This window comes from Lissotriton vulgaris, chromosome 4_1, assembly GCF_964263255.1.
Source record: "Lissotriton vulgaris chromosome 4_1, aLisVul1.2, whole genome shotgun sequence".
NCBI lineage: Eukaryota > Metazoa > Chordata > Amphibia > Caudata > Salamandridae > Lissotriton > Lissotriton vulgaris.
Window position 1 is genome coordinate 889853438 of NC_141691.1, and position 24016 is coordinate 889877453.

The window sequence follows — 24016 nt, forward strand, 5'->3', positions numbered from 1 at the left end:
AGCCCTTTCATGGAAGCGGTTGAAAGTGCAAAACCTGCTAAATTTCATTTTGCCTGTGGCACCGAAAATTGTTCACAGCTGCCCTCCCTGAATCTAATTAGAAGTCACAATCAAGGGATTCTTTTAGATGCTCATCATTTCGTGTGTGTGGTGGATCTTTTATGAGATCTTATTGGCCAGTCTAGTTTTGGCAGACTCCATGACAGTATCTTCACTTCTGTGTAATTCTCAGCTGGGCATCGCTTCTTCTCTTAAAATGACCTAAGTGTTGATCTCCATCCTGTGAAGGGTCCCATAATGCGAGTAACTCCTAACTTTAGGGGAGAGGATGTGTCCTTAGACACGACTAGAACGGTCAACCTCGAACTGGGGGCCCGGGTTTGAGTCTCAGCAGAGACGCTCAACATCCTGTGATTCTGGGCAAATTACTTAATCTCCTCGTGCCTACCAAAATGAATATCCATCTGTAATGCAACTTGTGCTCATGATACTCTGATACCTTCAGGTCAAGTTTGTGCTAGATAAAACTTCCCAAAAAAAAAAACTATCCACAGGTGTAGCTATGATAACTCAACTCATAAGCTTTAACTTCACTCCATCCATCCAAACTTAGCTACCTTTCTGAACTAAACTCTTAGTGCACAGTCTTCAGGGAGCTCACCGTCATAAGAATGTAATGGTGACTCATACTGTCTAATACAACTTACAACTTCCTACAGCAACACCATCCAAACAGTGTGACAGCAGCACCACTCTGGCCCTGACAGACAGAACTCAGCTTTTCCTGTTTAGGATGCACCACAACAGTGCTACCTACAGCAGTGCATGGAAATGCAGCACCTCCTCTGTTGAATACAGCGTTCTGGAAAACATGCACGCAGTGCTGCCGCATCAACATCGAGATGACACAACTGCAACATATCTCTGGCTTTTTTTGTATTCAGATTTATATAGTGCGAACTCGACCCGAAGGTATTGGAGCATTTTACGTGAACTTCAGTTACATCACACGACGACACATTCATTTTTGGAAGGCACAGGGAGAGTAATTGATATGCCCAGAATCAAAGGGTGTTGAATTGACGCAGACACTCAAACCTGGTACCCCAGAGCCAAAAGTCTGCAGCTTTGACCATTACAAAACATCCTCTCACACATGACATCCAAAATCTCACCTGTGGAACACACTTAGAACGACACAGATAGACAGATGGACTCCTGAGGTGGCAGGTGCAGTCCTTTGCAGAAGCAGATGGCAGAAGGACACACCAATGGGTGACCTTTTAAAACTTTGTCCAGTCATAGCCAGTCGTTATAATATTACAAGGCTCATTTTTAATTTTTGTATTTAATAGAAAGAAAAACGTTGGAGTCTTTTTGTGAACTGACACGTTTGTATGCCGCTTCAATGAAACATAGTATCTACATCTGCTGTGTTCTGAGCAATAGCTCTAGTGTATTGCTGTTCCACTGTATTTCTTAGTAGGACTCTTAAGTAAAGGGTGATCAGATGTCCCGCATTTGCCTGCACAGTCCCGGGTTTTCCATGACTGTCCCGGCGACACTTATTACAAAAACAAATAAATGTTGACACTGGTCTGTGCAGTGTCCACATTTAGTCTTATTTCTATGTCGATGGTTGTCCCGGTTTTTAGGTCTCGGACTAGCGTACACTGCGCAGCAATGTCGCGCAGCCGAGATTACTTGAACCCGCCCCTCTTCTCCATTGGCTGGCATCCTTATCAGAGGCCAGCCACGGAGGAGAGGGGATTCGGGGGGTGTTTTTGACTTTCTTTCTGTTTCCTTTCTCTCCTCTTCCCATTGGCTGGAATTTTACCTTCCAGCCAATGGGAAGAGGAGAGAAAGAACCACGCCCCCGAATCCGAAAATGACAATGCTTTCTCCGAGGCATTTCTGCTTCGCCTCGGAGAAAGATGGTGGTGTCATGGCGTTGTCTGACCGGCCACGCAAGAGACAGAGACTCCCCCCGTGAGCCGGTAAGTTTTTGAGCGTCTGTTCCCTCATGCTTTCCGCCCCCCCCCTCTCGTTGTGCTTGCTTTCCGCCCACCCTCGTTGTGCTTGCTGTCCTGTCCACCCTTGTTGGTTGTGCTTGCTGTCCTGCCCCCCCCCTTGTTGCTTGTGCTTGCTGTCCTGTCCTGTACCCTCGTTGTTTGTGTTTGCTCCCCTGCCCCCTCGTTGCTTGTGCTTGCTCCCCTGCCTCCTCGTTGCTTGTGCTTGCTCCCCTGCCCTCTCCTTGCTTGTGCTTGCTCCCCTGCCCCCGTCATTGCTTGTGCTTGCTGTCCTGCCCCCCTCGTTGCTTGTGCTTGCTGTCCTGCCCCCTCGTTGCTTGTGTTTGCTGTCGTGGCCCCTCGTTGCTTGTTCTTGCTGTCCATCCCCCTTGTTGCTTGTGCTTGCTGTCATGCCCCCTCGTTGCGTGTGTTTGCTCCCCTGCCCCCTCGTTGCTTGTGCTTGCTGTCCTGCCCCCCCCCCTCGTTGCTTGTGCTTGCTGTCCTTCCACCCCCTCATTGGTTGTGCTTGCTGTCCTGCCCCCCCCCCTCGTTGGTTGTGCTTGCTGTCCTACCCCCCCCCTCGTTGCTTGTGCTTGCTGTCCTGCCCCCTCTTTGCTTGTGCTTGCTGTCCTGCCCCTCGTTGCTTGTGCTTGCTGTCCTGCCCCCCCTCTCGTTGGTTGTGCTTGGTAGTGACATGAAGAAGAATGTCATGTCAGGAAAGTGAAAGGCAATTTGGACTTTAACATAAAGGAATGCGAGTTCCAGTGCGGTAAAAAACAAGCCTGAGCACTGAATTAATATTGGTTGGGTTAGCTTATAGAAATTGGCTAATTTTGACCCCGTTATTCAATTGTCAACAAGGCTGTTTGGAAGAACAAATTTGTAGACGAAGTTAGAAATGCGTCATTTGCAACTGATATCCATCCGGAGGGGCATAGCGGAGAGAGGATTGATATGTTAGAATATAGATGGTTTAAATTTGTGCTTAAAGCAGATGTGCTTATAAAAAGTTGAACGTCACTACAAAGGCCTGTTTCTACTTGGGTGGGGGATCGAAAGAATTTGCATATTGCTCTGGACCCTGTCAGCAAGGAACAAGTTATGGTTGTGGATGGTGGTTTTGCTATAGCTGGGGCCATTTTGAGGACACTTCCTAATGTTTAAATAAAAGTATTGAAGGACTACAAGGATTTGAACATATTATTATTTTGCCCCCTTGTTCGGTGTGCTTGCTCCCCTGCCCCTCGTCGCTTGTGCTTGCTGTCCTGCCCCCCCCCCTCGTTGCTTGTGCTTGCTCTCCTGCCCCCTTGTTGCTTGTGCTTGCTGTCCTGCCCCCTCGTTGCTTATGCTTGCTGTCCTGCCCCCTTGTACATTGTACTTGCTCTCCTGCCCTGCTATTGGCATTGTAAATGACAATGCCATTTATTTATGTTTTAAAAACAAAAACATAAATACAAATAATGTCATGAGCAATGCCAATAGCTCTAACTTTAAGAATGCCGAGACCATTGCATTGTAAATGCTTGTTGTTTTGACAATCTGGTCACCCTACTCAAGTAAGAATCATCATTTGTTCTTATAGCCATTTTTAGATTAAGTTTCCTGTTATGTGTACTTTCGAATAAACCCGATATTTTCACTTTTTTTTGTTGCTTTAGTGTGTACCAAATTGTGGTGGAGGAGGAGCGCCCCCGCAGGATCAAGAAGACAACGGAGATACTGAAGTGTTACCCGGTGCCTATTCATTTCCAGAACGCGTCGATTCTGAACTCCCCCTACTACTTCGCGGCCGAGTTCCCGGCCAGGGAACTACTCATCCCCCAGCCCTTCAGCATCGGCGACAACCGCACCTACAGGGGCTACTGGAACAGCCCACTGCTGCCGCACAAGAGCTACAGCGTTTACTTCCAAGCCTCGAGCAGAGCCAACGGGGTGAGTCTCCTGACCGGCGCTCGCGCGCGGATGATTACATTAGAATCCTGTGTACTGCGGCCCAGGTCACCTGTTTTCCTTAACTGGCAAGCTAACAAGAAGTCCCTAAAAACTGTCAGGCCTGGTTACTTACTGGACTGAGAGAACATGGTGTCTACCCGAGAGGAATCATTATCCCTGACAAGTTGTTTTCTGAAGCATCAGGTTGCAGGGCGTGCAGAAGACTGGGAAATGTTGTTTCATTAGGAGATGTGTTCTGTCTGCACATCTTCGCGAGTACGAAGACACGGTGTCTTATTAGTGGGGCTTGCAGAAGCCTCCCCGGCTCTGCTCTAGTGATTACTTTTACCCATTCTTTTTAGAGTTTGGCTTTTAGCTCTTCAGGTTGAGTTTGTCGTTGCGCTGTAATAGGAACTATGAAAAGATTGTCCAGCCTGCTTTTCAGACAGCAGGATTTTATTTCATATTCTTCAGCCTTCCTGGGGTTGGCTTTTCCTGAAAATATTTCTTGAGCAGTGTTGGCCTGGTTTGTTGGCTATCTCTTCCCCACTTAGGAATGTTTCTGCTGTGTCAACACTGCTCTCACTTTTACATGGCAAATACTTTGTCTGCTTTGGTTTTTTAGATTATTGTTTGCCCTTTGATTAATATTTTGCCCTTTGATTAACAAACCACGTCTAGCTGAAATGTAACGAAAAAAACCCTGAGAACCTCGTATTATCCAATATTTTTCACTTAACGTTTGATCACGAGGTAATTTGCATGCTTGAATTTCGTATATTGGGGTTTACATTTTCGGCACTTGTCCTTAACGACAGGATTAACTGAAACACCAGGAGGCTGCTACGGTTTGGACGTTCACTGCTAATAGATGGGCATGCGCCCTTAAATATATTTGCCAGACACTTCTGCTGAAAACTAAATCGAGTTACTGATAAAATATTATTTGTGGTACATGTTTCTGTTTTAGATAACACACCAACAATATGTTGTTCTTTGTTTTAAACAGGAAATCAAAATTGACTGTGTCAGGATTGCCACAAAAGGTACAGTATGTTAACAGTCCAACTTATTTAATATTATAGTAATTTTATTTATGTAGTCATAATTAAAGTGTAGTATTCTTTGCAAAGCATTTACCCTCTTATTTTTTACAATTAAAAAGCTGATCTATAATTTTTACAAATAGTTAAAATGTACTGTATACTGTTTTTTTTTAATTAATCAACACTTTGAGAAGAAATCTTGCGTGAGTGATACCTACATTAGGCAAACCGTAAGATGGTTGTGAGTATCAGAAGCGCATAGGACCCTTTCTTGTATGCTCACCATACCAATGTGGTTTATTTGAGAATATGTAAAGAACTGGCTAATATATTCTAAGCTGGAGGAACAAGACTCTGAAAAACGACTAAGAGGCACTGTTGCAGCATTACTTATGACATCCCATCAGTTGGTGAGCACAACTTTGCCTGGACCCCTCCCCGCCGACCTCTGGACAAGAAAATGTGCGCTCTGCAGAGAAAAAGGATTTTGGGAGGAGGGGGTTTAACGTACCTGATGGTCCCATAGCCTAGGTAAGTAAAGACAGGATTGGAGCTTAAGTCTCCAGTGGGTTGGACCGGACCCTAATGAAACCGGTAGGATTGAGTGGACTAGGACCCGAAGGCTGGTCATAAACTGATTAAAGCCTTCAGAGAACAACGCTAGAGAGAAGAAACATACGGTCCAAGAACCATGAGAAGAGGATTGCAGAGACAATTGGAAATACAGTGCAGAGGAGTGGCAGACTCCTAAAAATTATGTTTTGTATGCTCTTTGGAATATGGAACAAACTAAGGCATTTAACAGTTATTGTCACACAACCTCAGAAGAAGAGCAGTCCATATTGAAGAATAGGGCTAAAGTGAAACTGTATATAAGGCACTGAGGTTCAGAAAATACCTGCACCCTCAGATAATACTAAGTTGTTGATAAAAAAAGGCAAATAAGCAACAGGACTAAGCTGTGGAAATTGCAGTAAAAAATAACTCAGGAGAACAAGCCTTATAATCTGCATTCATATAAAAGCAGATGCAAAGGACCTTAGTTACTCCAGGAGATAAGCAAGGACTGCATACCTGGTTCTGCAAAGCGAGTATTTGCAGCGAGTCTTTACTTGGGCCAACATATTTTTCCTGCCCATTTCTCAAACACTTACCCCCGTGGCTGACATGTATTGCTACATCTTTCACATTAGGCCAGTTCATGAATCATCACATTAAACTTAAAAAGCAAGGAAGCAAGATTGACCAAACCCTCCTTTATCCTGATGAGAACCTCTGACTCACTCAGAAAGGCTGAAACATGAACTCTTAACTGAGTCACTTATGCACAAATTGGAATGTAAATATTTTTTCTTTTGCAATATATTTCTACACTAAGCCATTCATATGCTAAGTTAATAAGAATTGTTCCCTTTCCAGGAAAGCCTGGGACCGATTTAGATCATGAACACAAGGGCAATTAAATGCATGAAATTATATTCACTGTTTTTTCAATATATTTGTGTGATTAGGAGCCACCTTCTGTGAATAATAAGTAGCGCGATATTTGTACTTGAAAAATCTTGCCAAGGTTTAAATTGAAGGGTATGATTTCAGAGTTTGAGGAAATAATACATAACTTCAAACTTGAAGGGCAAAACTGGATCAAACACAAGAACTAACTTAAAGCACGTTGTCGCTAGAGCAGTTGATAAAGGAGAACAATCCCCAACTTCCTGTCAAGTGGAAGTGAGACTTGCCATTGATTTACAGATGTATTTATTGATAAAGAAATACTTAAGATTGACAAAAAGGTATAGGACCCACAAGACCTACAAAGTTGTGTTGTATTTACACCTTAAGATCTTTGACAGAGCTTGCCAGGCACCACTCTTAATGTGCTTCTCTCTGCACCTCACTGCTTTGGAACTTTGAGTCACCTCAACGGTTGAGTCCCTAAACCTTCAACAGTTGAATTGAGAGGTGTTACAGTAATTCCGATCTTCAAAAAAGAGGGTGCCCATCTCTTTTGCATTTGAAGAACTGTGATCACTTAGCTACTTGACAGCCAAGGCTGCCTACTACTCAGTGTGATAGAGAGTCTTCAGGGGAGGATCATTTCAGAATCCAACATAGAGATACACAGAAAATCAATACTTCATTTGATTACGTCAATGTTAAATTATATAAACAAGCCAAAACCTACATTTTAGGACATATGTTTATAAATTAACACAGACCTTTAAAAATAGTACAGTGCTAAATTACTCTTCTTACTGTAGCGTAAACTTTCTAAGTCGACCTAATAGATGATATTATGTGGTATATTGCACAATGCTGGGACCTCCCTAGATTAAAAATGTAAAGTTTTAATTCCCAGTATATGGTATAGGTAGTATCAACGTTTAGCTCTTTTTTTGTGCAACAACACTTTTATAAGTTTGGGTAAATGACATTTTTCAAAAGGTACAACTGTTTTTTTTCCAGATTATATACATACATTGCATTATTTAACATACAACATGGCCAGGCTTCCTCTGCCTGTTTAAATGCTTATCTCGAACAAGTCTTCTCTTAACACCATGTTTTATAAGAGCTTGCACGTGAAAAATCTGTGGCAGAAGGAACCTTTTACCTATAAATCAAAATAGCAGCAAATTGTGAGGTGACGGTTTTAAGTTTTCTACATTTTAAAAATATTTTTTTTGAACAAACATGGCACAAGACTGCTTTAGATTGCAGCCAACAAAAAATCATGCCCCTCCGAAGTTAACTCATGAAAACAATGTCATCGTTGTCTTCTCATTAAAATAAGCATCTCACTTATAAAATTTGCAGAAAAATTGGAACAATTTGGAATTAAGATGTTTCTCTGGAAGCATATATTCAAACTTTGTATAGCTGCATTACTGTTTACCTTTTTACTACAAAAACATATTACTTGGAAAGGCTTAAACTGAAGTCAGTGTTTTCAATACGAGGGAGAGTGCTTTTTTTTCCTCACCGTATTTATACCAAATATTAAAATGTGGTGAGAAATATTTTAAACCCATGGTCATTTTTAGGTCGTGCATGCTCTCTTGCTTACGAGACTCTTGTGTTTATTAATGGGTTTCGAACACGGCCATTGCTTACATTCATAGGGATTTGACACTCTTCTTTGCTGCTTTCTAATTATGCAGCGCTTGCCATGCATCACTTCCTTTTCTTTGAGCGGGGCATGGAACATGTACAGATTAAGTCAGTTTGATTAGTGTCCTTCTGCTGGCCATCCACCACTCATCCTGCGATTCAGGTACTATTTTGAATTGCCCATGCTTTTTTAGAGAGAAGGGGTAAATAGTAGCCCACTATAAATAGACCGGTTTTACTTTGCACCCCTGATACAGTGGACAGGTTCTGTTGCCATTCTATTGGGAAAAAAACTGCTTGACAAGCACCCAAGAATACGTGAGTTAGTCATTAAAATGCAGCCACTTCCTAAACCTGGCCCTTGTGATATCTTTCTTAGAATGCTAGGTACACAACCAGTTCACACACAACCTGACATGACACCAATGACACACTACAGGCAGGCTTCACACAGAACGTACACTTTACGAGTAGCAAATTTATGCTTACCATGTTCTTTCCGTTTTTACTTTTGAAGGTTTCACAAAAATCTCTGGTATACAACTTAGATGTAAGAAAAGCGTGCCACGAAAATATATGATTTGTGTCCTTTTTCCCTTCCATCCCACAAATGAAATCATTAATTTTAGTACTAATTGTAAGTCTGCAAATTGGGCCTGGAATCAATTGGGAAGGTTTGTTCAAGAACAATTATTATTTCTTAGACGTTGTTCATTACATCCCACTGAGAGCCCACTTCCTTTGCCTGTGTATGCCCATGCCCCCACCACATAACCCTGAAGGTCCAACTCAGGAAAATCTGCAATGCTGGACACATTTTCACATTCATAAGATGTGGATGTCTTTAGAAAATCATTCTCTTAAGCAGGATCTGCCATTTTTGCCCACATATGGTACTTTCTGAGCACCCACAGGGGCGCCAGTTGTATAACAAGCATTGGCAAAGCCAATAGGTCTCGCTTGTTGGTGAGCTATTGGCTATGGCAATTGGGTGGAGGTGAACAATGGGATGGTGTGAAAAAGTTATACGAAGCGGCCAGCGCTGGTTGCTTCATATCGCTTTTCAAGGTTGAGCCTGCATGAGCATGCACTCTCACTTGCAAGACCCTTGTGTTCAATAATGAGCTTGGAACCCTACCATTGCTTACCATTTGTTGGCATCATTGTCGTTCACCTCAACAAGACTGCCAAAGCCAATAGCACGCCCATAGATGAGACCTATTGGTGTTGCCAATGTTTGTTTAACAAGTGGGCAGAAAGGCAAAATCACAAACCGCTATTTATGACTTGTGGTTACTCTAATTCTAACTAAGGGAGCAAGGGATTGAGGCAAAGCCATTTTAGTTCAGCATTGTTTCACTGGAGGGAATGTTATAGGTGAAAAAAGTGCTCTATCTAAACTGTGGGTATGACAGGAACAGGTCATGAACCTATACCTATATATATATTTCGATATACACAAACATAACACTGTATTCTGCCTATTTTCCTACCTGCTGCAGCATTGTAGCACCTTATCACCACACTGCCTCAAGCTTTGCCATTTTTCTGTCTCAAATGTTATAAATGTTGATGCATATGAGATATAGTCCTAGTCACCTCCCGTCTAGCCTCTCCAGAAGACATTTTTGTGGTTTCAGCAATGACTGAACCTTCCACGAATGATGCGTGGGTTTACATCTAATTTATGTTCTATTGGCTCAGTTCACATGTCAGAAGATGACAGCTACCTCTGTTTAAGGGGGAAAAAAGCATTCACATGTGCAAACCACCAATCATGATTCGTAGAAATCCACATATTCCTGCCTACCTAGTAAGGGCTAAGAGCAAGAAACCCGAAACAGAGATGAGTTTGAGAGGGCTTATGGAATGGTTGGTGTTGATAATTTCTTAAGTGTAAGTAACTGAGTCTGATGTTAAGGTGTAAATGTCGCTCATCCGTGTGACAGAATAAGCCACCATCTTTGCCAGCAAAATGACAGGAACCTAAACTGCTGGGCAGTGATACCTACATTCTTTTTTAATAGGACTTGTTATTGATTATTAAGTGGGCACAGCTATAAACCTACACTTGCGCATTGATACCTCAACATATGAACTACAACGTGGACACAGCTGTTTAAGTGGTGATGGGTCCTGCTTTGTTGCAGATTTTTTTTTAAATATACAGTACCTTCGTTTATAATTTGTAGTCCAGTACTTTAGCACTGGTTAGATTAAATTGGCGCAGACTCACTATAGTCCGGTAAATAAAAAATATAATTTTTGTTAAAGGAGTGTGTTTGCCCAATGTTCAGCCAGGACCTCCCATTGCTGCCTGGTTTCTGATCACTACAGGGGCATTTGTGACTACTAGCGATGGCCGCCGACTACCTGCAGCAGTGAAGAGATTTGGTGGGGGCGTGAAATTGTAACTGCGTAGATGTGTTTGTAGGCCGTGTCTCCTGTTGACAATTAGTCTTGGAATGAGGTGGCAAAAAGCAGTCTGTCAGAACCGGTAAAATTACCTCAAATAACGTGTTTGTTTAGTTTACGTTTGATGTCTAGATGCATTTACATAATTATGACCCTAAAGCTTTGGTCGCCTGTCTCTTCTACTCTCAAGACTTGCAGCTAAAGTAACTTCGCCCGCTGGTGAAAGCATAAATGTCATAACCAGTGACTGTGAATATATAAAGACTTACATTTGTGAACAGTGTAGCGCTCTAGTGTTTCGCGGGTCTCGGCTGAGACCCGGAAACACCTCCACACATTGTAGCACCTTCTGGCCAGGCGTGGCCAGAAGGATATAAATAAAAGTCCGGAGGTCGCTCGTGGCTTCCGGTCCAAGAGACTGAGCTGGTGGTCTGTCGTGTATTATTTGTTGTCCCGAGTGTATAGGCCCCCAAGCAGTGCATGTGTGACCCTTCCTCCCTTACACTGGCGACGAAGGTGGTGAGCGATCGCCATTTCGTGAACCCCTGGAGTGGAGTGGTGAGGTGTCACGACCGGCGCCGTTGTGTCTGAGCGGCTGCTGGTTTGCACACGGAGCCGAAGAGGGACAGCGGTACCTGTTGCAGTGGCAGCCGTGTCGTCTACGGTGGCCGGTAAGCAGCGTGAGCTGAGCTACGTGTGGGACCGGCAGGCGGACTGCCCCGTTGATGCGGGTGCTGCAGCGGCCGACCGCCGAAGTGTGCAGGAGGCCCAGCGGTGGAGCAGTGTCGGTGCGCATGCGCTGTACTCGCGAATCCAGCCCCGAGGTCGGAGACACGTGGAGAGGCCCGACCCGCTGCGTGTGAGCCGCGGCTCCAGGGACAGAGGCGCCTGAGTGCGCAGTGGCAGCGTGTGTAGCCGGCGTGCTACGGAACAGCTGGGGAAGGTTGCAAGAAAATAAAAAAAGAAAAGATAGACTATACGTCCTAACCGGAGAGGTGGATAAAGTGAACTGTATAGAGAGACACTGTTAAATTGAGCACAAGGCAAGCAGCAGAAGAAAGTCACTGCATAGAAGTAGGGCCACAACAACAACCATGTCGGTGGTCCAGGGCTCTGCGGCACAAGGGGGCACACAACAAGTGGCAGCCCCAGCACAAGTAGTGGGACCGGCCGGGCCGGCAGCCATGCCCATTGTCCAACAGTCTCCACACTCACAAATCAACCCTATTCCGCCGTTCAGTGCGCTGATCGACCCAGGGACAGCAGCGCCCAGGTGGGCAATGGGGCTCAGCAGGTTGAACAATTACTTCACCTCCACCAGGGAAAAGGACAACGAGGTGAAAAGATCGTTGTTGTTGCATTTTGGTGGGAATGAGCTATACAAGCTGTTCACGCACTTACCTGACACCGGGGTGGCAACGGACTATGATGCAGCCGTAGAAGCGTTAAATGCGCACTTTGACCCCCAACTAAATCCCCACTGTGAGCGGTTCAAGTTTCGACAGTCACGGCAAAGGGAAGGTGAAACCATGGACGCTTTCCATGCGCGGTTGAGGGAGCTGATCAGCACATGTCCGGATGACGATCAGACAAAAGAGGTAACGGCGCAATTAATTCAGGGCTGCAAGAACAAACATCTCAGGACACTAATATTGAGGCAGCCAAAGATAACGTTAGATGAAATACTCATGTTAGCCAGGTCCCATGAACTGTCTGATGCAAGAGCCACAGCAATGGAAGCGGCTATGAACCCAACAACGAGTCCCGAAGTCACCGTCAAGACAGAAAGGTGGACGCTGTGCGGAGCGGCAGCCGAGGAGGAAGAGTAAGATGGCCGACCAGGACGCCACGCCGCACGCCATGTGGTAACTGCGGGTATGAGGAGCACAACCAAGATGGCTGCCCAGCGCGTGGCAAGGCATGTGCCAAGTGCTGAGGATTAAACCATTTCGCCAGCGTCTGCAGAAGCAACTCCCGAGGAAGTGGTCTAGGACAAGGGGCAGCAGGAAGGAAAATACCCACGAGAGCGATCAGACAGCTGAACCTGGAAGAAACGCACCATACGAAAGGAGCGAGGACACAGAGCCGACACCCACAGAGGTTGGATGATTCATCAACGGACGATGAAGATGAATGCTATTATGTCTCGTTTGTAAGCGAGCTCAAGAGGAGACGGAGACCGCAGCCGAAATGTCAGATTCAAATAGATGGATCCACGGTAACTGGGGTTATAGACACAGGAGCCACAATCAATGTAATGGGCATTCAGCATTACAAGGCATTGCAACCGAGGCCACAACTAGTACCATCGAAGGCTCGAATCCTAACGTATGGTAGCAAAACACCCTTGCCGCTGCGTGGAAAAATGACGGTGCAAGTGAGAGCAGAAGATCAGGAACTAACTATCACGTTATCGATAGAGAGGCAGACCTGCTGATTGGAAGTCACACGGCTGAGGACCTTAAGCTAATAGCGTTTGCTAATGCAGTCAAGGCGCTTCACACAGAAGAGCTCCTACAAATGTTCCCGTCACTGTTCCAAGGGCTAGGGACCATCAGAAGGCCGCCAGTCAAACTACATATCGACAAAGCAATCCAGCCTGTCGCGCTGAGACATCGGCGGATTCCATTTCACCTTCGGTCAGCAGTTGAGCAGGAGTTACGGAAACTAGAGGAGCAAGGTGTGATAGAAAAGGTGACAGGGCCGACGCCATGGGTATCCCCGATGGTGATTGCCAAGAAGCCCAAGCAGCCAGGCCAAATACGAATATGTATTGACATGAGGATGCCCAATAAGGCGATCAAGAGGGAGAGACATCTCACGCCCACGGTCAATGATATTTTAACATACCTGAATGGAGCCCAGTGGTTCTCCAAACTGGACTTAAATGCAGGTTACCATCAGATGAAGTTGGCCGAGGAGAGCCGCTATATAACGACATTCTCCACGCACCTAGGTTTACGGAGATATAAGAGACTGAATTTCGGAATAACGTCCGCCGCAGAAATTTTCCAGAACACAATTAAAGAGATCTTATCAGGACTGCCTGGAGTACTAAATGTCAGCGATGACATATTGATCCACGCAAAGACTAGTGAGGAGCATCACCGAAGACTTAAAGCAACACTAAGGAGGTTGGCAGAGTTTGGAGTCACACTCCATAGAGAGAAATGCCAGTTCTTCAAACAGACAATAGAATTCTTCGGGTACGTGTTTGACTCAGAAGGGGTCAGAGTAGATCCCCGTAAGTCGTCGGCCATCAAGGGTGCTCCAGCCCCGACTACGGGGTCGGAGGTGCGAAGCTTTATGGGGATGGCACAGTACTGTGCATGGTTCATACCCCAATTGGCAACCATAGCAGAACCCCTGAGGAACCTAACGAAGAAAGAAAGTCCTTGGCAGTGGTTCCAGGTGGAAGCGGAGGCGTTTGACAAGGTGAAGACAGCATTGCTAGACAGCACGACAATGGTTTATTTTGACACCTCGAGACAGACTGAGATACTGATGGACGCTAGTCCGGTGGGCCTAGGGGCACTCCTGACCCAGGAGGCAAAACCAGGAGTGTGGGTGCCTTTGGCGTTTGCAAGTAAAGCCCTTACTGCCACAGAGGCCAGATACTCCCAGATTGAGAGGGAGGCATTAGCGGTGAAGTGGGCCTGTAATCACTTCCATTTTTACATAACAGGCCATCCGTTCCGTATGATCACGGATCATCAGCCACTAGTGCCACTGTTCAAGGGCACAGCTCCGCATCCCCCGCCGCGGATTGAGAGGTGGGCCATCCAAGTCCAACACTACCAAATGGACCTTGTCTACAGACCCGGAGCGAAAAACCTGGCGGATTTCCTGTCTAGACATCCCCCTAGTGACTCAGATGCCGGGATGGAGCAGGAGGTGTCATTGGAGGAGTTCGTGGACATGGTTTCCCAACTGTCCTGCCCTCAGGTATTATCAGCAGATGTTATCGTGGCCCAATGACAACGATGCAGTATTAAGGAGGGTGAAGGACGCCATAGAGGCGGGGTCTTGGGAGAATTTCCTGCTCAATGTCAGCGGCTGGAATGACGCGGACCGCACAAGGCTATTACAGTTTTGGAAGACACACAATGAGTTCAGTCGTGCCGGAAATGGACTAATACTGCGAGGGTCGCGAGTGGTGATCCCGGCCAGCCTGCAAGATCAAGCGACGGCGTTAGCTCATGAAGGACATCAGGGGACGAGGAGAATGAAAGCGCGGATGAGGGAAAAAGTATGGTTCCCCAACATGGAGGAGAAGGTTCACATGATAGTCCGAAACTGCCGAGCATGCCAGCTCACTAGCCCCCCGGAAGCGCCGGCACCCATCATCACCGAGGACCCATGGACCTGGCTCAGCCTGGATTTTGGCAGCTTCCCAGATGGGAGAGTGACATTGGTTTTGGTAGACAGCTATACCAAATATCCCGTAGTGGAGGTAGCCCCCTCTACCAGTTTCACAAATATACAACCTATACTCAGCAAAGTATTTGCGATGTTCGGAATTCCCCAGTTGATTAAAACGGACAATGGACCACCATTCCAAGGTGGTGAATTCAGAGAGTTCCTGCACAGCCTGGGAATCACGCATCGGTGGATCACACCGCAATGGCCACAGGCAAATGGGGAAGCCAAGAGATTTATGAGGACTGTCAACAAAACACTGAGAATTGCCATGGCCGAAGGGGAGAACCCGGAAAAAGCACTCCAGCACTTCCTAAGAGAATACCGAAGCACTCCACACAGCACCACGCAAAGATCACCGTGGGCGTTGATGTTTGCAGGACCTCAGCGAGATCTACTGCCAATGGCAGATGACTGGGCACCTCAACCATATGTGCTAGCGGCCACCCAGGAAAGGCGAAAGAAGACCAATACCAAGGCAAGCCAGCGGAGGAGAGCAAAAGAGAGGCAGCTAGAGCTCGGGGACGCCGTGTTGATACGAACACGAAGACCGGACGGAAAGTTCCGGACCCCATATGAACCTGAGCCATGGACAATTAAAGCGACCAAAGGCACTGCGGTGACTGTCCACAGAAATGGAGAAGAAGTCACCAGGAACATATCGTGGTTCAAACGTATCCCTTCGGAAGAAACATCTACTGGGGCTGGCACCAGATTAAACACGGAAGAGATGCACCAAGTCGACACCACTGAGAATCCAGACGTGGATGGTGTGCCGGAGGGCGCGCCATTTTCCCCAGCAATGAGAGAAACTGAACCGGCATCGGGTCGAGGTCAAGGTCATCACAACTTACAGCCGAATCCTCGACCGAGTCAAAGGCTGGCCGATTTCGCATGGTGACTGTGTGCAAAGATCCCTGAACGTTTACCAACTTGGGAAGGGATGTAGCGCTCCAGTGTTTCGCGGGTCTCGGCTGAGACCCGGAAACACCTCCACACATTGTAGCACCTTCTGGCCAGGCGTGGCCAGAAGGATATAAATAAAAGTCCGGAGGTCGCTCGTGGCTTCCGGTCCAAGAGACTGAGCTGGTGGTCTGTCGTGTATTATTTGTTGTCCCGAGTGTATAGGCCCCCAAGCAGTGCATGTGTGACCCTTCCTCCCTTACAAACAGAACTGACGCACTTAGAAGATACTATGACTTCTTCTAATGAGTGTTTACGGAAACTCTTAAAAGCTGAGTTGAGGTGATGCCAGAATGCCTCAATTTTATGACTCTACCGCTGCATTATAAAGAGTAAAACGCCGACAGTGAGATGTGGGTATCTGAAGAAAAGTCCTGTCTTTTCACTTGCTCTGACATTGAGCAGCCGGCTCTCATATGCACGACGTGGAACACACTGATTTGTGCTCTTCACACAGGCTTTGCCATACACATGCCATGATTCAGCTCCTCTGTGAATATATGGTACTCAGTCAAACAATCTCACCAGGACCTCTTACATAGTCCTTCCACGCGGCTCTGACAGGCCCATCTTTACAACTGGAAGACATGGGGGGAGTCTGCATGCAAGTCCTTTTAAAAGCACTCCACTTGTAACCCTAGCTAAACCATAATATGCCAAACTTAATGCGGAAGCTTCACCAGTTAAATTGTAAATTGTAAATTGATACTTGTATAGCGCACTACTAACCCGCAAGGGTCTCAAGGCGCTTGTACGAATACCTCTGTGGAACCCATCCTGGCTTTCCCTGTGAGGCGTCCACTCCTGGGCACCCCCAAGGTGGAGGCCAGGCATCCTTAGCGTTGTGGGGGCCGTTGTGGAAATTAAGCTAGCTATTGCCCAGAGTTGCAGAGTGGGACTCCATGATTGGAATAGGCACCGAGGCGAGAATTATCAGGTCCGTGGAATTTTGAGCCCAAGACCCGCCGAGGCGGGGAATTGAACCCTGGTCCCGGGCTAGACCTCTGCATCAGGGTCTGCTGCTCTAATCATTGAGTCACACTTCTCCAATCACTTCTTCAATTCAAGTCGTTCTCAAATCGCTCCATATTTAACATAAAGCATAGTTAACTTCACCAGGTGTAGCATTTTGTGACACAGTTAATAGTGGTCTCCGAGCCACCGATGACTTAGCCAGTTAAGCTCTCGCTGTTCACATCTGTTGGGACACCTTTAAAGCTGACAAGTACTCCCTAAGCCGATCATCTTTTCTGAGGTCGATAAATTGAGTGCCATTATGTTGGGTAAATGTAGAATGTTATTTACGGCGTTTAGAAATGTGTTGAATGAAACCCTTTACAAAAGCTATTCACAATTGCCATTTTCGGTAGAGCACTTGACAGTCAGGCTAACGTGACTTTAAAATTATTTTATGGATTAAATCTTTTTATTGATTTATAACTGCAGCAAGCACTGTCAACATCATATAGCATGCAAACCCAACTGGGCCAGATTCCATAATCGAAAGCATATAGGCTAGCAAGAGTTAGTATGTTGGCTAGCGGGGGGTCAGTGGATAGGGGTGGAATACACCAGTTCAAGTTCAAAAATTTGTATAGCGCACTACTCACCCAGAGGGTCTCAAGGCGCTTGTGGGAGGGGGGGTACTTTACTTATCGAATATCCAAGTTTTAAGTTGCTTTCTGAAGGAGAGGTGGTTCTGTGTAAGGCGGAGGTGGGTGGGGAGAGAATTCCAGGTTTTGGCCTCTAAGTAGGAGAAGGATCTTCCCCCCATGGTGGATCTATGGATGCGTGGAATTGTGGCGAGGGCTTAATTGGACGATCGTAGTTGGCGGGTGGGGGTGTAAAAGGACAGGCGCCTGTTGAGGCATTCGGGTCCTAGGTTGTAGAGGGCTTTGTGTACGTGGGTGAGGAGTCGGAACGTTATCCTCTTGTTGACGGGGAGCCAGTGGAGGTCTTTCAGGTGACCGGAAATGTGAGCTTGGAGAGGGATGTCTAGTATGAGTCTGGCTGAGGCGTTTTGGATGCGTTGGAGTTTTTTCTGTAGTTTGGCTGTGGTTCCGGCGTAAAGGGTGTTTCCGTAATCGTCGGCTACTGACCAGTGCGTGGGTGACCGTTTTTCGGTGGTGATCCAACGGAATATTTTTTTGAGCATGCGTAGGATGTTGAAGCATGATGATGAGACGGCGTAGACTTGTCTGGTCATCGAGAGGGAGGAGTCCAGGATGAAGCCCAGGTTACGTGCGTGGTCCGATGGTATGGGTGCCGTTCCCAGGGCCGGTGGCCACCATGAGTCGTCCCAAGCAGAGGGGGATGAGCCTAAGATTAGGACTTCCGTTTTGTCCGAGTTCAGTTTTAAACGGCTGTTCTTCATCCACTCGGCTACATCTTTCATTCCTTCGTGTAAGTTGGTTTTGGCGGTGTTTGGGTCTTTGGTGAGGGAGAGGATCAGCTGGGTGTCGTCTGCGTAGGAGATGATGTTGAGGTTGTGTTGGCGCGCGATGGATGCGAGGGGCCTCATGTATACGTTGAAGAGGGTGGGACTGAGTGAAGATCCTTGTGGTACGCCGCAGATGACTTCAGTGGGCTCCGATCTGAAAGGGGGGAGGCGGACTCTCTGGGTTCTTCCGGCGAGGAACGATATGATCCAGTCCAATGCTTTTCCTTGTACTCCGACGTTGTTGAGGCGTTGTATGAGGGTGCTATGACAGACTGTGTCGAAGGCTGCGGAGAGGTCAAGTAGGATGAGGGCAACTGTTTCTCCGTTGTCCAGTAGTGTTCGAATGTTGTCTGTTGCTGCGATGAGGGCGGTTTTGGTGCTGTTTGGCTCGGAAGCTGGACTGTGAGGGGTCGAGGGATTTGTTGGATTCGAGGAAGGCGGCCAGCTGACTGTTGGCGGCTTTCTCAATAACTTTGGCAGGGAATGGGAGGAGCGAGATGGTGCGGTAGTTCTTAAGTTCAGTGGGGTCTGCTGTGGGTTTCTTCAGAAGGGCGCTGAGTTCGGCATGTTTCCAGCTTTCCGGGAAGGTAGCGGATTTGAGGGAGCAGTTGATGACGTCTCGGAGATGGGGTGCGATGATGGAGTCTGCTTTGTTGAAAATGTGGTGGGGACATGGGTCGGTTGGCGATCCTGAGTGGATGGAGTTCATCAGGTGGATGGTGTCTTCAGTGGTGATTGGGTTCCAGGCGCAAAGGTTGTTAGAGGGGGGTTTTGGTTCGGAGGTGGGTGGAGTGGACTGCTCTCCGGGCTGGTTTTCAAAGCTGTTATGTTTGTCGGCGATTTTGTTGTGGATGAATGAGGCTAGGGAGTCGCAGAGGTCTTGGGATGGAGTGATGTCGTTGGTGCCGGCGGTGGGGTTGGTAAATTCTTTGACGATGTTGAAAAGTTCCTTGCTGTTGTGGGCGTTGTTGTCAGGTCGATCCTTGAATGCTGATTTCTTGGTGGATCGGATCAGTTGGTGGTGTTTGCGGGTGGCGTTCTTGAAGGTGGTCAGGTTGTCAGTGGTTGGGTTTTTTCTCCAGGCTTTCTCGAGGGTACGACATAACTTCTTGGATGTCTTAATGTCATCGTTGAACCAGGGAGCTTTTTTGCTACTTTGCTTGATTTGATGGTTTTTCAAGGGTGCTAGTTCATCGGCGCTGTGGGTGATCCATTGTGTGAGGTTGATGGCTGCTTGGTTTGGGTCCGATGATTTGGCAGGAGGGTTTTGCTGAAGCGAAGTGAAGAGCTGGTCGGTGGTAATTTTGTTCCAGTTTCTTTGGGGGATTGGTTGTGGGAGGTTGTGGGTCGTGGTCTTTTTGTAGTTGAAGTGAACGCAGCTGTGGTGCGTCCAGTGGAGAGCTGTGGTGTAGTTGAAGGAGATGTGCTTGGTAGAGGTGAAGATTGGGTCGAGCGTGTGTCCGGCATAGTGGGTGGGGGTATCAACAAGTTGTTTGAGTCCGAGATTGGCCAGGTTGTCCAGTAGGGTGGTGGTGTTGCTGTTGTTTTTCTTTCCCAGGTGGAAGTTGAGGTCTCCCAGTAGAATGTAGTCCTCGGAGGGGAGGGCGTGTGAGCTGATGAAGTCAGTGATGTCTTCCCTGAATTGTGTGCGGGGTCCTGGTGGTCAGTAGATGAGGGAGCCTCTGAGTGTGGTCTTGGGGTCGGTGTGGATCTGGAAGTGAAGGTGTTCGGCGGCTGCGAGGTTATAGTCTGAGCTGGTCGTGATGCGGATGGAGTTCTTATGGACGATGGCGATGCCTCCTCCTATTTGGATGGTGCGGTCCTTTCGGATGATCTTGTAGCCGTCCGGGATGGCTATGGCGATGTCGGGAGCTGATGAGGCGTTCATCCAGGTTTCTGTAAGAAAGGCGACGTCCGGCGATGTGGTGTCGAGTAGGTTCCAAAGTTCAATGGCGTGTCTGTGGACCGAGCGGGTGTTGAGTAGGATGCACTTCAGGTGGTTAGTGTCGGAGCTCTGTTTGGAGTCTGTGGATTTGGTGTGGGTCCTGATGCAGTCGAACTTGCAGGAGTGGCAGGTGAAGGGTCCATGGGTGTGTCCTGGGGCGGCTTGGTAGCAGTCTTGGAGACGGCCGGGGTTGAGTGCTGAGAGGGATGCGGCATCATATGTTATGCGGGTGGAGTGGGATTTGCGAGGACCAGGGGGTCTGGCGCTGGGCGCGGTCCAGGCGCGGACGGGCGTAGACGGGCTTACCTTTGGTGCACCTTCGGCACGCATGGGGCGCGACCGCAGCGCGTGATCGCTGCACGCAGATGCATCTGTCATAAGTGGATAGTCGAGGGGGCGGAGCGAGGGAGGAGCAGCTGGGAGGCGGGAGCGGGGTGGAGAGCCGGGCTGGGAGGCACAACAACAACAACAAAATGCAAGCCAAAAGCCAAGCAGGACGAGATTGGGGCACAAGCTTATTAATGGCAATCAAATGGGCAGTGGCACCGGCACAATCCGACACAGATAAGTTAATCAGGCAAAGGCAGCAATGCACAATACTATCTTAATTAATGCGCTGTAAGCAGTATAGCGCTACGAAATAAATCGAATCAGGCACAAATTATTTCTGGAGCAATGCGCTAATGATTTTAAAGGTCAAACAGCTGTCTAGCACAATGGCGCTACAATACCAATTTCTCAGCTGGGAGCAGCGTGGGGAGCGACCGCTTCTGAGGGCCGGCCGCGTAAGGTAACCCCCTTCCCACCTTAAGCAATTACCAGTAGATTTATGCGCCTAGTGGGGAAAACCAAGATAGAGGCACTCGATGTGCTCTATGGAAAGTATGGATAGTGTTGCTCCAAACAAGTAAACATTATAAAGAAAAACACTAAAATTATTTTAAAGTGCATATTCAGTGATACAATAGAAATTTGGCAAGGCTTAGCTTAACCTCTGTTCCTCTGATAATACAATATGTGTGTTGCGTACGTTACACCTGATGAGGGTTGTTTAAATCCATATGATTGATAAAAAGTACTGTGACCATCAGTAATCATTTCCTGAAATAAATATAATTAATATCTTCTAAATACTGTAAACTGTTGAACATTAAATGCCTGTGTCAGTAGTTTGCACTGTCCAGATTGCACCGGGTTCAAGCTGCACTGTCCCACTATTGCTAATGGCAGTGACTGGACTAGTGTTACATTACGGTACTACTAGAGAGCTGCCTGGGGAGGCATCAGTAAGGGGAGTCCAGTTTTCGCTGTTAGTATCAAATCAAATATAGCCCCAGAGCCAATAAGGAATGAGCAAAATAATACTCTGCCTATGACACTACTAAAATCTTGGCCGGGACCCTGGCTAGTGCCGCAGTCTGCCTTGACGGAGGGATAATCTTTTACTCTCGGTGGAATCTGAAAGATCTGTGGCCATCAAAGAAACATTTAAGCCCGGAAACATTCTGACTTACAGACTAGAGATTCCCCAGGTGATCCAAGGAAGAGGTGGTGAAGGACTGGGTTCTTTTGGACCCAGCGGTGCCAGGGCACAACACCTGAAACCTTCGTGGGTAACCTGCTCCGGCGTACAAGTCACAGAGACACGGGACACTTCCTTCGGCGTCAAAGATTCAAGGTTTATTTGCTGCAGGGAACACAGAAGTCACAGGAAGTACATCGAGTGTAGTTCGGGGAGACTGCTTCAAATTGGTTCTGTGGATCGCTCCTTTTATACAGTTTTTACCCATAGGATAACATGTTACACAAAAGTTTACAACCCGGTTCCCACCATTATCCCCCAGAGGGGTCGCTTTGGTCACTTTGAAACACACAAGGTCCGGAACATAAGTGCGGAAACATTTGGCGGTTCCCAACTGTAAAAACCCATCTTCCCACCATTAGCAAATTCCAATCAGCAGTAAAGTAGATCGAAATAGGAACAAAGACAGGTGCAGAGGAAGACGGAAACAGTGGGGAGATCGGAAAGGGTGTAAAAGGGGAGGTATCGGGAAGCACGAGATACAGGCATCAAAGGGACGTGCCTAATGAGATGCACGGCTGAGACAATAAGCCCGTGCGGCAAGATGAGCCTCAAGCGGCACCATCTGCCTTACAGTAGCATCCCACTCGTCATAAAGACACTTTCAAAGAACACGTGTCTTCCGCAAATATCTTGGGAGTCCCAGGGTCGCGAAGCGGACAGCGTCCGTTCGCAGGCTACTTGAGGGCAAGAGACAAAATGGATGCCGTATCTAAGATGGAACCCGTGGGTACAGATGAAAAACCCACATAACAAACGAACGGTTTAAGTTAGCACAGCGAAACTGCGCACACTTACTAAACTCGTCATTTGCGGTTCATAGATACCAGACTCGACCATATTCGTGCGAGTCGAAAACACCACTTACAATTGTCACGGAACCTCAGACGCTCCTTTTGCCCTCATGTAGGCAAGCACTAGTCGGAATCATATTCGATATTCATCAGACCATCAAGATGTTGTTGTAGCATAGCTCTGTCCAACCGAGTCCCCTTGGTAACAGATGGTTGTCTCATACACGTTGTAGCACAGAGGCCACATAAGGCAGGACCACACTGCACACAAAGGCAACACGTGAACAGGAACACTACCACAACTCCGATGATCATCAGAATCTTCCAACCCCAAGTCGATATCAGGCCCCAAAACCATCCAAGTAGCGTCCAATCCCCTACATCCACGTGTATGGATTCGGAGATCTTATGCAACTTCGAGATGGCTTGATAGACAGTAGGAGCATTATCTGGAATGAAAATGCAGCAGCTCGAATGGATCACTTTACATACCCCACCGCGATCTGCTAAGACGACATCTAAAACCATACGGTTTTGTAACGTCATAAGTCTCTCCGCCTGAAGTTCTGTGGTGATATTACCAAGGGCACTGGCAGTAATATTAGCTGTTGATTCTACCACTCGAGTCAACTGTCTCAGGTTCCTACTATTAACCATAGGTCCCCAAAACGGGAGGAAACCCTTGAAAAAGTCTCCTGCCTCTTGACCGGCAGTATCCTCTTCGCTAATTACGCCTCGTACAACTCTAGTCTTATGATAATCGGCATCTACAGTGAACGTCGGAGGCAACAAATTTGCAATAAAACATGAGCCCATGAAGTCTGCGGGCAACCATGTGTATGCACGATCATAACAGATAAAGTATGTACCCTTGGCAGCCAGAAACACAGGGGACGAGAATATTGGCAGAACGTAACTTTCAGTGCAAGCACTTGCTCCAAGTGGGGCTTGCGAACCACGACCCACAAGACAAAGATTACCAGTGTGGGGTACGACCCATATTGGAGGCGAGCTTTTAAGCTGCTTTTCACTAGTGAACATACTATATTCCCCTCTACTTAGGACCCTATAGGCTCGTACCTCCTCTTCAGGGATAAGAAAAGGATCATGGATCTCATCTTCCATATCCTCTATTGCCATCGATAGCAGCCTCTGATACGAGGTAGGACCAGAGTTGGGGGAACGTTGTTCTTGAATGGGGTGGAAACCCAGTGTGCTTCGAAACATTGTTTGGAATGCTCGAGCTGACCCTTGGGAACTATACGGTAACACCAGATATGGAATTCCCTTACCCGCAGTATGTGGCATCAACCCACACACCCAACAATTAGTAGCGTTAACCACTAACTGATGCTGATGG

General features: G+C 47.1%; 1 protein-coding gene across 1 annotated transcript in view; it reads left to right on the forward strand.

Annotated features, from left to right (window-relative positions):
* The window catches only part of PTPRM (protein tyrosine phosphatase receptor type M), a 1525420-nt gene that overhangs the window by 911898 nt on the left and 589506 nt on the right, over nt 1-24016 (forward strand). The window contains exons 12-13 of the mRNA XM_086967355.1: nt 3668-3941; nt 4951-4987. Of these exons, the coding sequence (XP_086823481.1) occupies nt 3668-3941; nt 4951-4987 (311 nt within the window). The remainder of the gene's footprint in view (nt 1-3667; nt 3942-4950; nt 4988-24016) is intronic.